This window comes from Juglans regia, chromosome 14, assembly GCF_001411555.2.
Source record: "Juglans regia cultivar Chandler chromosome 14, Walnut 2.0, whole genome shotgun sequence".
NCBI lineage: Eukaryota > Viridiplantae > Streptophyta > Magnoliopsida > Fagales > Juglandaceae > Juglans > Juglans regia.
In genome coordinates this window covers 4977802-4990621 of record NC_049914.1, presented here as the reverse complement: position 1 = coordinate 4990621, position 12820 = coordinate 4977802, and the positions used below count along the sequence as shown (strand labels likewise).

At 37.8% G+C, this 12820-nt stretch overlaps 3 protein-coding genes and 1 pseudogene across 4 annotated transcripts; 1 reads left to right on the top strand and 3 right to left on the bottom strand.

The window, feature by feature from the left end:
• Positions 1–4: 4 nt before the first annotated feature.
• LOC109020273 (cysteine-rich repeat secretory protein 55-like) lies at positions 5–1420 on the bottom strand. Its single transcript, XM_019002698.2, has one exon. The coding sequence runs from the start codon at positions 1402–1404 to the stop codon at positions 631–633; it is 774 nt and encodes a 257-aa protein (XP_018858243.1). The 5' UTR covers positions 1405–1420; the 3' UTR covers positions 5–630.
• Positions 1421–3218: 1798 nt separating this feature from the next.
• On the bottom strand, positions 3219–4435 carry LOC118344516 (annotated as a pseudogene).
• On the bottom strand, positions 3219–7744 carry LOC109020287 (pentatricopeptide repeat-containing protein At1g62260, mitochondrial). 2 transcript variants are annotated; one of them, XR_004798358.1, is made up of 2 exons: positions 4122–7744; positions 3219–3808 (listed from the first exon to the last, which is right to left on the bottom strand). XR_004798358.1 is itself a non-coding variant. In XM_035685518.1 (2 exons), the coding sequence occupies exon 2, from the start codon at positions 6579–6581 to the stop codon at positions 4560–4562; it is 2022 nt and encodes a 673-aa protein (XP_035541411.1). In that variant the 5' UTR covers positions 6582–7307; positions 7416–7744; the 3' UTR covers positions 3219–4559. The 2 variants fall into 2 exon arrangements, 1 of the variants encoding a protein (XP_035541411.1); XM_035685518.1 differs by having other exon boundaries at positions 3219–7307; positions 7416–7744.
• A 2419-nt stretch (positions 7745–10163) lies between these two features.
• On the top strand, positions 10164–12592 carry LOC109008497 (ras-related protein RABA5b-like). The gene is made up of 2 exons (XM_018988599.2): positions 10164–10661; positions 12056–12592. The coding sequence occupies exons 1-2, from the start codon at positions 10328–10330 to the stop codon at positions 12364–12366; spliced, it is 645 nt and encodes a 214-aa protein (XP_018844144.1). The 5' UTR covers positions 10164–10327; the 3' UTR covers positions 12367–12592.
• The last annotated feature ends 228 nt before the right edge of the window (positions 12593–12820 follow it).

The following is a 12820-nucleotide window of genomic DNA, read 5'->3' as shown; positions in this document are numbered from 1 at the left end:
ATATCCCTCGAGTTTACACTTTTCTTTTTTGCCTTAAAGTTGCTTGAAATGGATTCTCAAATACATTCTTGCATAGAAAGCTGTGTTTGTGCAAGTTATCATAGCCGCGGCATGACAAATGCCTAGTACTTCTAAAAATCAAGAATTATATTCTCCCTTTTGTGTCTCAGTTCTTCATTTGTTTTCTCACGCCTTACACTTTCAATAAGCGTTCAAGAATATCCGTATTGTTCCAAATTCTGAAAAGCATTTCGTTACGAATACAACATGATGATTGTATTTTATGAGATAGATGCTTTCTACCACCTCTTTGTACTTCATGATGACACTTTTGGGGACTTGAATCTTTCTGCAGCTGCAAGTATAAGCCTGTGTGCTCCACATACAACATTAGCTTGCGAGTACGGAGTAGCTAATATCCATAGTCCTTCTGTCATCTAGTGACTACTTAGATGGAGAAAATTGTACATGAAAGTCCACTACATAATAGAACTGCAGCCAAAAAAATCAAGCATGAAACAGAACAATAAACTAGAAAAGACCCGATATGAAGACCATAAATTCAGAACTCTTCTCACTTAGAATCTCTAAAATAGAGCCCTCAGGGTCACAGAGAGAGGCTAAGACTATTTATGGATGAACTATGGCCATTAGAGTATCAGCCATGGTATTGTTTGAACCAAGTGGAAAGAAAAATGGGTAGAGCTCATATCGGACATAACAACTACTATATAGAACTCGGCATCCCTTCTGGTTTTCGCAAAAGGTTTCGAAATTGGCAACAGCAATGGCCAAACACTGAGCACAGTCTATCTGAGAAAGGTCCCTTGTGCACTGAACCAATGCATAAAGTGTCACAAACGGTGACAATTTGGTGTCACCTTTCCCAAGCCCTTCATTCTTAGGCTCGACAGCTCGTGCTCTAATTTCATCCATTAGAGCTCCGAGTTCTTTGTTGAAATTTTCAGGGTCTGTTACATTGTCTACATTGAAATAGACTATACTAAAAGAATATGTATCGACTTCTCCAATGAAGCTCTTATTGTTGTAACGCAAAAAGCAATACTCATACCAAAGTCTTGCGTCGGCTTGGTTTGGACAACGTTTCCGTATTTGATTTGCTGCATCTTGGATACAGCTTGAGCAGTCTGTGCTGCTCACATCCCCTCTGCATTGAGCCAGGCCGAAAACTGTGTCTTTCCCTTTACCAAAGGAAGTGGCAATAAAACCGTTGGAGGCTGTTTTGGAAACCAATTCAGATAACAAGCGATCTATATTTGCCGACATTTGGCTATTTCTGCTAATGTTAGTGTCTCTGTTGCAGAATTCCCCTGAAGGATCTGCAGATTCTGCATTGCAAATGCATAGAGCTAGTAAGAGAAGAACTTTGTATATCAAATTCATTTTTGTCCTTTGTAGCTCATGTGAAGCTTCAGTTCATGAGGTTCTTCTTATTAGGCTGGATGTGGGGACTCCCCAGCAGACATTCTTGACTAGTTTGACCACTACCATCTTAGATGAAGTTCAGAATTTGGGAATTATTCAATACTGCCAAATGGAAAAGGGAATTGATCTATGGTCTATCCGTTGGATAGACAAGGACCATAAGGTTTTCTGTCAAGGGAATATGTGTCATCAAAGTGCCAGAGGAGCTGGAAAATGGCATTATTTCTATAGTAAAACATCCACAGGGTTTATCAGCTATCTGGACATTGAAATTCAAAAATATGTCGTTACCTAATAATACCAATGCATAAACAATCAGTATTTAATTAAGAAGGCCAATCTAGTGTCAAACCCACAAAGACATTTTAAGGGTTGATGACTGCTCTCTTGTATTCTTCTGTGCTAAGGGTCAAAAGAAACAAAATAAAACTACCAAAGACATTTGACCATCCAAATTCATCTCCAGTCTTCTTCCTTTGCGCTGTCTGTCTTTTAAGTAATTATGGTTTTGCTGACAGCTATAGGTGTAGAGACTGGCCTTGCATGACTTTGACAAGATGCCCAACTTGAATGAATTTGTCAATATTCTGTGTATGAATTAGACGAACGACTTCGTCGCAGCTGAAGTATCAGAGTTTCATGGAGTGTGCTCTTCTTCATCGGCAAACTCGAGCAGAAGTTTACCATCCTTGGATTTCTTCTCTTCGAAGAGCACAGCTTCTAGGCAGACACATCGTTAAATTCACACTTTTGGATCTCAAAAATATATCTATCAACTGATTACTTGAACAAGAGTAATATTACTCATCATCCTCTCATCATATCATAATAAACTATTATATGATTGAAGACTATTTATTATGTTTTACTTATATGCTTATCATTTAATGTTATATCAAGAGATGTTGAGAATGATGATGATAAAAATGATGATAAATAGTTTTTTTGATCAGTAAAAATGATGATAAATATATTTATCCTTATATGAAAATGTGTCTTTTTCTGATTATAATTCAACACTTTTTGTGAAGACATATCTTTTCCGAGCCCATCTCCTCATTGAGTAATGCTAGATACAGTCTTAGAGTATGCAAATTTCATGAATTCATTTTGAAAAATATTGAAGTTCACCATTAAATTTTTTTTTTTTTTTCCGTGTAGACCCCAAATTCATCAACTTTTTCAAAGATATTTTTACACACCGTAAGACTATAAATATCATTTCCATAATGATTTGATTAAACATTTATTCTTATGATTCGTCACGTAAGATTCCTGTAGGATTGGTCTGTAGGTACTTATATTTGCCACAAAATCTGTACATTGGTTTGACATTGTTTTTTACTGTTTTTGATTGCTTACTGCAACACTGCTGTTGATATTTGATACGTGTTGTTCCAAATTCTGAAGAAGCATTTCGTAACCGAGAAAGCATGATTGCATCTAGGAGATAGATGCTCTTCAGTGCTGATAAATTAAGTAATTGTCACGGACATTGAATTCAAAAACGTTGTATGGTATAAGGATCCTACGAGTATAGGGTTTAAGACTTTAAATAAATTAATATTCATCTGTTCTAAAACTTTCAGACCAATAGTTAGTCCTATAAACTTTCTAGAAGCATAAATTTATTTGCTCTACAATAGCAAATACCCATATTCCTTTTAATGCAGCATCTAATGACCACATAATAGAACAATAAACCAAGAAAGACGGGAAATCAAGACAACAGAATTTTATCACCCCAAAAAAAAAAAAAAAACATATTGAACTACTTAATTAGAGCCCCCAAGGGTCGTGCAGGATCACATAGATAGATAGGCTTAAAATATTCATGGATAAACTATAGCCATCAGAGTATCAACCCCAGTATTGTTTGAAACAAGTGGAAAGAACAAAGGATAGAGCTTGTATCGGACATAACAACTTCTATACATAACTTGGCACCCCTTCCGGTTATTGCAATGTTCTTCAAAACTGCCAGCAGTGATGGCCAAACACTGAGCACAATATATCCAAAATGGTGGCTTGTGCACTGTGCCAATGCATAAAGTGTCACAAACGGAGACAACTTGGCGTCACCTCTCTCAAACCCTTCATTCTTAGGCCCAACAACTCATGCTCTAATTTCATCAATCAGAGCTCCTAGTTCTCTGTGGAAGTTTTCAGGATCTGTTACAGCATCTATAATATTGTAGTAGAAAACACCCAAGATGTATCAACTTCCCCAATTAAGCTCTTATTCTTGCAACAACTTGGACAGCCATTCCATATCTGGTTTGCTGCATCATGGATCCAACTCGAGCAGTCTGTGTGGCTCACATCCCCTCTGCATTGAGCCAGGCCAAAAACTGTCTTTCCCCTTAACAAAGGAAGGGGCAATAAAACCGTCAGAGGCTGTTTCAGAAACCAATTCAGCTAACAACCAATCTATATTTGCTGATGTTGGCTATTTCTCCTAACATTAGTGTCTCTGTAGCAAAATTCCCTAAAGGATCTGCAGATTCTGCATTGCAAATGCATAGACTAGCAAGAGAAGGATTTTGTATATCAAATCCATACTTCTATATTGTACCTCACATGAAGCTTCATTTCATAAGTAGTTATTATCTCGTTTTGGTGGCAGTTTAAAGCATAAAGACTAGGGCTAACCAGAGATTACAATAATAACATACCTTTCCTTTTGGGGGATCCAATAGAGGTGACACATTGGTGATGCTTATGAGTGAACAAAGGGATGAATTTGCAAGCCTGAAAGCTATAAAAGATCAGCAGCTGCAACATGTATACTCCATATTCACAGGGTTTGCCCCATCCAAAACTGCTACAACTGCTCTGCCCCAGCTCATATGTGAATATTCATCAAAACAAAACTGCCAGAACAGACGTTTAAATCTGACCAACATCAGATGATACACTCAAGTTGGTCTTGCTCTACCTTTTCATTTAAATTTTCTCTCTTGCAAGTCCAGGTTATACAAACAACCATTTTACTGAATCCTGTAGGCTGATTTTGTATTCTCTCGATAAGAGGGAACTGAAATACATTGTAAGGAAAATACCCCACTGAATCGAATCCAATTAATCAGGTCATTTGATCACTGAGATTATCATTACCCCACTGAATCTACCCAACTATACCCTGGTTGCTTTAAGATATTATTCTTTTCCATCAACATTCTAATTTCTGCTGCATCATCCCACTGTCCAACATCAGCATACATATTATATAGCAACACATATGGGGCTGAACTTTTGGGTTCAAGTCTCATTAATGCTTCAGCAGCAACTCGGGCCAACTCTACATTCTGATGCACCCTACAAGCACTTAATAATGCACCCCATACAGCCGTATCTGGTTCACATGGCATAGTATTGATCAAATCCATGGCCTCCTCAAGCTGCCCATGCCGACCCACAATATCCACAAGCGCAGCGAAATGTTCAACCCGTGGTTCAATATCAAATTCACAAGTCATGGATTTGAATTGTTTCCGGCCTTCTTCAACTAATCCTGCATGAGCACATGCATGCAAAACTGAGATAAAGGTAATATATGTAGGCCGCACTTTAAGCCTCCTCATCACTTCAAAGAGCTCAATAGCCTCTTTGGAAAAACCATGAGATGCGTAACCACCAATCATTGCATTCCAAGAGATTACATCTTTCTGCATTTTCATCTTGCCAAAAATGGTCCGTGCCTGATTTATTGCCCCACATCTTGAATACATGGTAATGAGAGAGTTATATATTGGCACATCTGGAATAACTGTCTTTGTGACCAGCTGATGGATCTGCATACCTAGGTGAAGATCCACTAGCCCAGTACACACGCTGAGAACTGAAGATAAAGTGTGTCTATCAGGTTTCTCCCCTTCAAGTAGCATCTGAGTGAAGAGTTTAGCTGCTTCGTTGTAGTCCTCATTTTTCTCATATCCTGCAATCATGGAGTTCCAGGATACCAGGTTCCTCTGGGGCATCCTTTCGAAGAAGTCATTAGCAAGGGTTAAACTGCCAATTTCCATGAACCCCGATATCATTGTATTCCATGAAAGGGTATCAGGATTTGGCATTTTACCAAAGAGATTTGAAGCCTCTTTCATATTAGACGAATGGACATAGCCACAGATCATTGTATTCCAGGAAAAAGTATCCCTTTCTGTCATTAGGTCAAAAAGTTCCCTGGCAGAAGCAATATCTCCCACTTTCACATGGCACATAATCATAGAATTCCATGATACCAAATTTCTCTTGAATGTCACATTACCCTCTTTACTTTGCTCATGATAAAATGGAATATGATCAAAAAGGTGTCGCGCTTCTTCAACCCTTCCTACCTGACCATAGCCTGCAATCAAAGTATTATATGCATGCACTAAATCTTCTTTGGCTTCATCCTTATTACCAAACTCAAAAAGAACTCTTGCAGCTTTATCCAACTCATCATTCTGAATAAGACCTGATATGAGTGCACTGAGGGAAGCTGCATCCCGTTCTGGCATTCTCTCAAAAAACTCAATAGCACGCACCACATTACCATTACGTAAAAACCCAGTAATCATAGCATTCCAAGAAACGACATTACGCTTAGGCATACTAGTAAAAAGCCGTAACGCCTCATCCATCTTGCCATTCTTTGCATACCCACTGATCATCGTGTTCCATGAAACGCAATCTCTCTCTGGCATGTTATCAAACAATTTCCTCCCCTCCTCAATATACCCACTTCCACGACATGAAATATAACCTGAAATCATCAAATTCCACGACACAATATCTCTTTCAGGCAATTCATTAAACAGCTTACGTGCCTTACCCATCTCTCTTCGTTGAACATACCCACTTATCATTGAATTCCATGTAACAGTATTTCGGTTCTTCGTACTATCAAACAGGGCTCTCGCTTCAAAAATCCGACCAGTCCTGATCAAATGGGAGATCTTTTTGTTTAATGAATATAAGTCAGTGTCCCGATAAGAACTCTTAGGTCTCAAACCTGTGGTAAAAGAACAGGAAGGGACAGACTCATTGTTAGATATGCGAGTAAGCATGGGCCCGTGACAAGGACCCTGTATATTTCTGAGTAGTCCGCGCACAGCAAAATGCGGGTTTCGCATTCTCCTCCAACGAATCATCAGGTTAGTATCTGAAGACTGAAGTACGGTTCAGCTGCTGAGAGAGACGCAGCCAGCTGCGCCTGCTCATCCGATCCCCACCCCAATTTCACAAACAGGACGTAAACGCTGTCGTTCTAACCATTTCATCGTACGTGACTACAGCAACTCTCCTGCCGAACAGGTCCGGGAAAAACAGTTCCGCTACGTACAGGAGTACGGATGCGGAGGCCCTGTGCACCGCGCTGATGTGGCACTTATATTTAAAAAAAAAAGAAAAAAGAAAACTGGAGGACGAAGAATTGAAGAAGACGACCAACGCAGTATCACCTAATCCACTGCTTCAACCTTGTCTTCACATTCTGTAGGTTATCATCTTCACCAGTTTCCCATCGATTTCCTCAAGGAAATGAAAAAAGAAAAAAGATAGAAGTTCAGCTTTGAGAATCAACGCACGTCTCTTTCAGCTGTACCCATGCAGAAGAAGACCAACGCACGTCTTCTTCGAAGAAAATTCTCAGATCTCTTCCTCTCTTTCAAATTTGAGAATCACTGTCGGCTAGTACTCTTTCTCTCTCTCTCAGATCGTCATTTTGGACGGAGTCACTGTAAGTAGAGGGCCATCCTTTTATTTGGTCTATTATATACTGAAACATCCATAAAAAATCCTCGTTCGAGCCTTTCATCAAACAACTTAGGCGCCTCATTTGAGTTGTATATATTGATGATAAATTTTGTAGAAATGGACTGAGATAAACAGAGAAGGAAAACGGAAAAGATAGATGAAAGGCACAAAAAAATCCTCAAACACAGCAACCCATTGAAGAAATAGACTGAGATGGAGTAGTGAGTTACCTAGGACTCTCTCGAACCGGTAGATTGTATATCAGCCCCAAGGATCGTTAACAAAATGAAATAAAAAAAAAAACCGAAAAAGCTCTGTTGTTCCCTCTCTTTTGATCTTTGAGAAGAGTCCGTTCCATTTCCTTTATTTCGTTGGGGTTGGGGCGGTGGTCATTTGAAAGACATGGGAAAGCAGTCGAGCACGGAATTTTCCTCGTGGAACATTGGAAACCGAAAGACACGGCAACTCTTGAAGCAACCCTTTTCAGAAATGACGCACGACCTCTTCTTAGAAATCGTCAGAAAATGCAATGGGTTTCGTATGGAAGGTGAAGGAGAAGTAGAAGGGGAGAAGGAAATTAGTACACTGGGAGAGAGATACGAAATGCACTGTTTGATAAAGAAAAAAATCGCTTTGTAAAGTGAATGGAAACGCACCGTTTTATTTAATCCAAACGGTGCGTCTGATTCCACGCAAGAAGTAGTCCTCGGGGTTAGCGGACGACGCCGCCTTTAGAGCTGCCGAATGTTATCACCCAACGACCCAAAATGCAATTATTATTTTTAATTATGAAGAGACAATTTTACAAACAAAAATTTACGAAAGAGGACCTTGTGGTTTTCTCCAAAACCAAATTCCTCTACAAATCTTACATGTATATGGAGAGGGCAACAAGAGTCATTCATAGAAAATACCAAGTGTCAAAGGGAAATTAATGCAAATTTTAAGGGCTTTGAGATCCTATAGAATTCTTATACCAATTGTAGAAAACATAAATTTAACCTTTTAAATATTTACTGTTTAATAGATATTATAAAATTCATACATTTTAAAATAGAGACGAAAAAAAAGTATTAAGGAATCATTATATCAATTTTAAACATAGCTACCTATCCTACCCTAACATAGTAATATACTTCATAAAAACCATTATGTAGAGAGAGAGAGAGGGGAAAATACATGGTCTTTTTTGTGATCATCCCCCTACCATCCTCTAATGTCACATTAAATAATTTAATATTATTTATCATTTATTATACTTATCATCCAATCATTAGATGCCACGTAAAGGAATAATAATTAATCAGATGATTGATAGATTTTTTCATATATATATTAACAGTGGTAAACGTGCAAAGCATGTTTGTCACATCTGTCAAATTGAAGAAAAAAATAAAGTGTGACTTCAAATATTAAAAAAATCTAATGCATAAAAATGAAATTACTATTTATTTATGTTCATCATTTATTATGAAATTTAAATTATATTAAAAAGTTAAATTAATTAGATAGTTTTTTTCTCTTAAAAATATTCAGTAAAATTTCATCATTTATTTAATGATAAAAAAATTAGTATTCTATAAATTAAAGTTGATTTTAAGTGTATGATATAATACTTCTATTTTAATTATATATTTTATGTTAGTTTAAATCAATATTTAAACTTTTACCGTTAGATTTAAGATGAATGGTTGGGATTTAAAACCCAAAAACTAACATTTTCTCCCACTTTTTCTTTCTCCCTCTCTCTCATTCCTCACGCACGTTTATCTAATTTAGTCAATTAAGAATATTATCATATTTAAATTATGTTAAAATTCTAATTATTTATATAGTTTTAATTTCTTAAACATATTTAGTAAAATTTTATCATTTATTTAATGATGGAATATTAGTATTTTATAAACTAAATTTGATAGTTTATGTATGATATGTTATTTATATTTTAATTATTTAAATTTTAAATTAGTTTAAATCAGTGTTTTCATAAAAGAAATTATTTATATATAAATTTTAACAAGAGAAATTATTTATTATAGTGATAAATATTACAGTCTTATAATTTTATATCTAAATTTTAACAAGAGAAATTATTTATATAATTTTAAAGTATGTAAAATATACACAATATCTTTAAAAAAAATTAGTATATTTGATATCCACTTTAAAGAATATGTGATAAATATTTTAATGATTTTATTTTATTTTTATATATAATAGTGATAAATATTATAGTGATTTTAATTTTTATTTATATATAATAGTGATAAATATTATAGTAATTTTTTTTCCTCACTTTCTTTCTCTCTCCTATGGCCCGATTCTTCCCCCACGCCCCATCCTCCTTCAGCCCAACTCGGCATCGCCGTGCACCAACAAGCCTCACCGCCACCACCAGCGAGTCCCCCTCACACCAGCAACCAACCCAGCCACCACTGATCTTCTCCACGCATAGCCCTCTCTCTCCACTGTGGTAACCTAACCGAAATGGATTTTTTCCATTTCTCTAGTTGCACTGCCGTATGCGGCCCCCCAGCCACACCGCCACCACCGGCGAGTCCCCCTCACGCCAGTGACCAACCCAGCCACCACCGACCTCCCACACACGCAGCCCTCTCTCTCCCCTGCGATAACCCAACCGAAATAGATTTTTCTCATTTCTCTCTAATTGCGCCGCTGTACGCGGCACCCAGCCTCACCGCCACCACCAGCGAGTCCCCCTCACGTCGGCAATCAACCCAGCCACTACCAATCTCCTCCACGCGCAGCAGCTCTCTCCCCTATAGTAACTCATTTCTCACGACAACTCTCTCTCTCTCACGGCAACCCTTGTATGGATGCAACTAAGGGGCCACTAACACAGCCGGCATGCTTAAAGCAAGCCAAAAACCCATTTTAAACAGCAAAAAGAAAACCATTCATACAAGAAGGTTGTGAAGAAAAACCCGGCAATTACGCAGCCTGTCTCCATTTCGTTCTTCGATTAAGAACCTTCCAGTTCCCTCCAAGACAAAGTTTTCAACCTCGCTTCACATGCGTGCCTCCCCACTCCCCACGTCATAAAACTCGTACACACCCACAAATACCCGAGCCCACAACGCACCGAGACGGGCAGAGAGAGAGAGAGAGAGAGATTGCAAATATGGGGCATGAGGAAGAGGTGGGGGAGGAATATTTGTTCAAGATAGTGCTGGTAGGTGACTCTGCGGTAGGCAAGTCCAACCTCTTGTCACGCTTTGCTCGCAACGAGTTCGATACCAACTCCAAGGCCACAATTGGCGTGGAGTTCCAGACTCAGGTGGTGGAGATTGATGGCAAAGAAGTCAAGGCCCAGATCTGGGACACTGCTGGCCAAGAACGTTTCAGGGCTGTCACCTCTGCTTACTACAGAGGCGCTGTGGGTGCGCTCATTGTTTACGATATTAGTCGGAGGACTACCTTTGACAGTGTCAAGCGCTGGCTCGATGAACTCAGCAGTAAGTTCTTATATTTATGTGTGTGATTGATTAATTTTAGTTGTGGAGAAAATGTGGGGAATACTATTGGATGTCAAAAGTTTTGAGTCTGCAATTCCTATAGTGCTTGATGATTTTGTTGGTATGATGAAAAATTGCGAAAGAAGAATAAGAATCAAAAGTTATGGATTTTTTTTCTTTTGATTCTAGAAATTAAAGGTGGAGCTCGGTTGAACCAAATAGTTTAGTGGGTACTTGATTGATTTTCTCGTACAACTGTTTTCTGCATCCTTGCTAAAAGGAAAAAAGAAAGGGAAGAAGAGGTTTACACTTGAGTTTCATGACGAAGGAAACAGAAATTACTGACCAATGGCTACTTGATTTTCTATGCTAAGTTGAGGGTTCCTTTTCGGTATTTAAGCAATAGAAACACATTATTTGGAATTTCATTTGCTTCATTGCTGGCCAGTTTACTTACAAATAAAAGAAAAACAAATTGATCGTTAGTTTTTTTTTCATCGTTCTTTCAAGTGACTGCACGGGTGGTTTCTCTCTCCATAAACCATTAACCTGATTCTTCTTAACCATAGAGGAAACCGCAATCGGTCAATTGTGTGTATTTTTGTATCATTTAAAAAATCATGTTCAGAATATGAAATGGTAAGTATTTAGATTTGAACTTCATCCGTTGTGGATAGATGTTTAGGCACAGAAAGACAGACTCACGTTTTGATTCCCTCTTTCTGTGTGTTACCACATTCATATATGCAAGAGTCATTCTGTTAGGCGTCTTGTGCAGGGCAGTAGGAATATGGCTAACATATGCTAACAGACTGTGTTGTGTAGGCTAGGTGCTTCATCCTCAAATAATGCCTCGACCTGCTTATCTGTGAACAATGGCCTTCCCTGAAAAGTTTCGTTACATTTTGGCACAGAATGCCAATCTAATGGGGCTGATTCGCTTCATTACATATTTAAATGGCATATAGGCACAATATTCATTTTATTGTATTGAAAACTTCCAAGCATGCGGTGCACGGGACGGGACCGGGGTTTACTCTGTAGGAGTGGGTCCGAAGGTCCTGCCTTGGAGAGGTTCCCCGATATCAAAAAAAAAGAAATCATTTTATTGTGAGGGTTGGTTGAATTTAAAAACAGTTCACAACAAAATTAGCATAGGACTTGTACTTTTTCCTTCAAATAAAAGTCTTCATCGTTTCAATAGTTCCCTTCTGGTATTTGTGCTGACTCTCTCTTTCAATCTCTCTCTGCAATGCCACTCTTTTGCAATCTTTTATATTTATCATTTGTTTCTTTCTTCCGCATGCGACCCTTGATTTATTATATGGAGGTCAGCTTCCTCTTGTATGTTTAGTAAGGCCAACTAAGTGAACTTTTAATTCCATTTTATGCAGCTCATTGTGATACCACAATGGGGAGAATGTTGGTTGGGAACAAGTGTGATTTGGAGAATATAAGAGAGGTAAGTGTGGAGGAGGGCAAAAGCCTAGCAGAAGCAGAAGGATTGTTCTTTATGGAGACATCTGCACTTGATGCTACTAATGTCCAAACTGCATTTGAGATTGTTATCCGGGAGATTTACAACAATATCAGCAGAAAGGTTCTGAATTCTGAGTCATATAAGGCTGAATTGTCGGTGAATCGAGTAAGCCTGGTCAATGGTTCTGGCTCATCCAAGCGATCTTTCTCTTGTTGTGCTAATTGATCTTTGTTATTTCAGTTTCACATTACGCTTAAATACGGTACCTCTTATATACCTTTTTCTCTTTCTTCCTGTTTGATAGTTACCTCTCAATACGGGCTCTCGAGTGACCAGTTTATCTTATTGGTTCTGGTGCTTTCATTAATTGATCTGTATCAGATAAGATCGGACTGGAACTTCTGGATTTATTCTCTTCGATGATATCTGATAATATTCTGGAACTGCTGGATTTATTCTGTATCAGATAATATCTCATACAGATATGAGTGCTCTTATGTGAAGTCTCACGCTCTATACACAATTTAAAAAATATATAATTTTATTTTTTTATCTTTATATTTTATAAAATATAAAAATAAAAAAAATAAAATTATATATTTTTAAGTAATATACAAGAATATAAAACTTATATCTAGAATTTTTGTACAGATATTGGACTCTGGTTCCTCGTATTTTT

Bases quoted from the DNA above. Each gene is read 5' to 3' on its own strand.
- LOC109020273 (XM_019002698.2), bottom strand. From the start codon at position 1,404: ATGAATTTGATATACAAAGTTCTTCTCTTACTAGCTCTATGCATTTGC.
- LOC109020287 (XM_035685518.1), bottom strand. From the start codon at position 6,581: ATGATTCGTTGGAGGAGAATGCGAAACCCGCATTTTGCTGTGCGCGGA.
- LOC109008497 (XM_018988599.2), top strand. From the start codon at position 10,328: ATGGGGCATGAGGAAGAGGTGGGGGAGGAATATTTGTTCAAGATAGTG. The intron at 10,662-12,055 runs GTAAGTTCTTAT...CATTTTATGCAG, and splicing joins CTGGCTCGATGAACTCAGCA to CTCATTGTGATACCACAATG.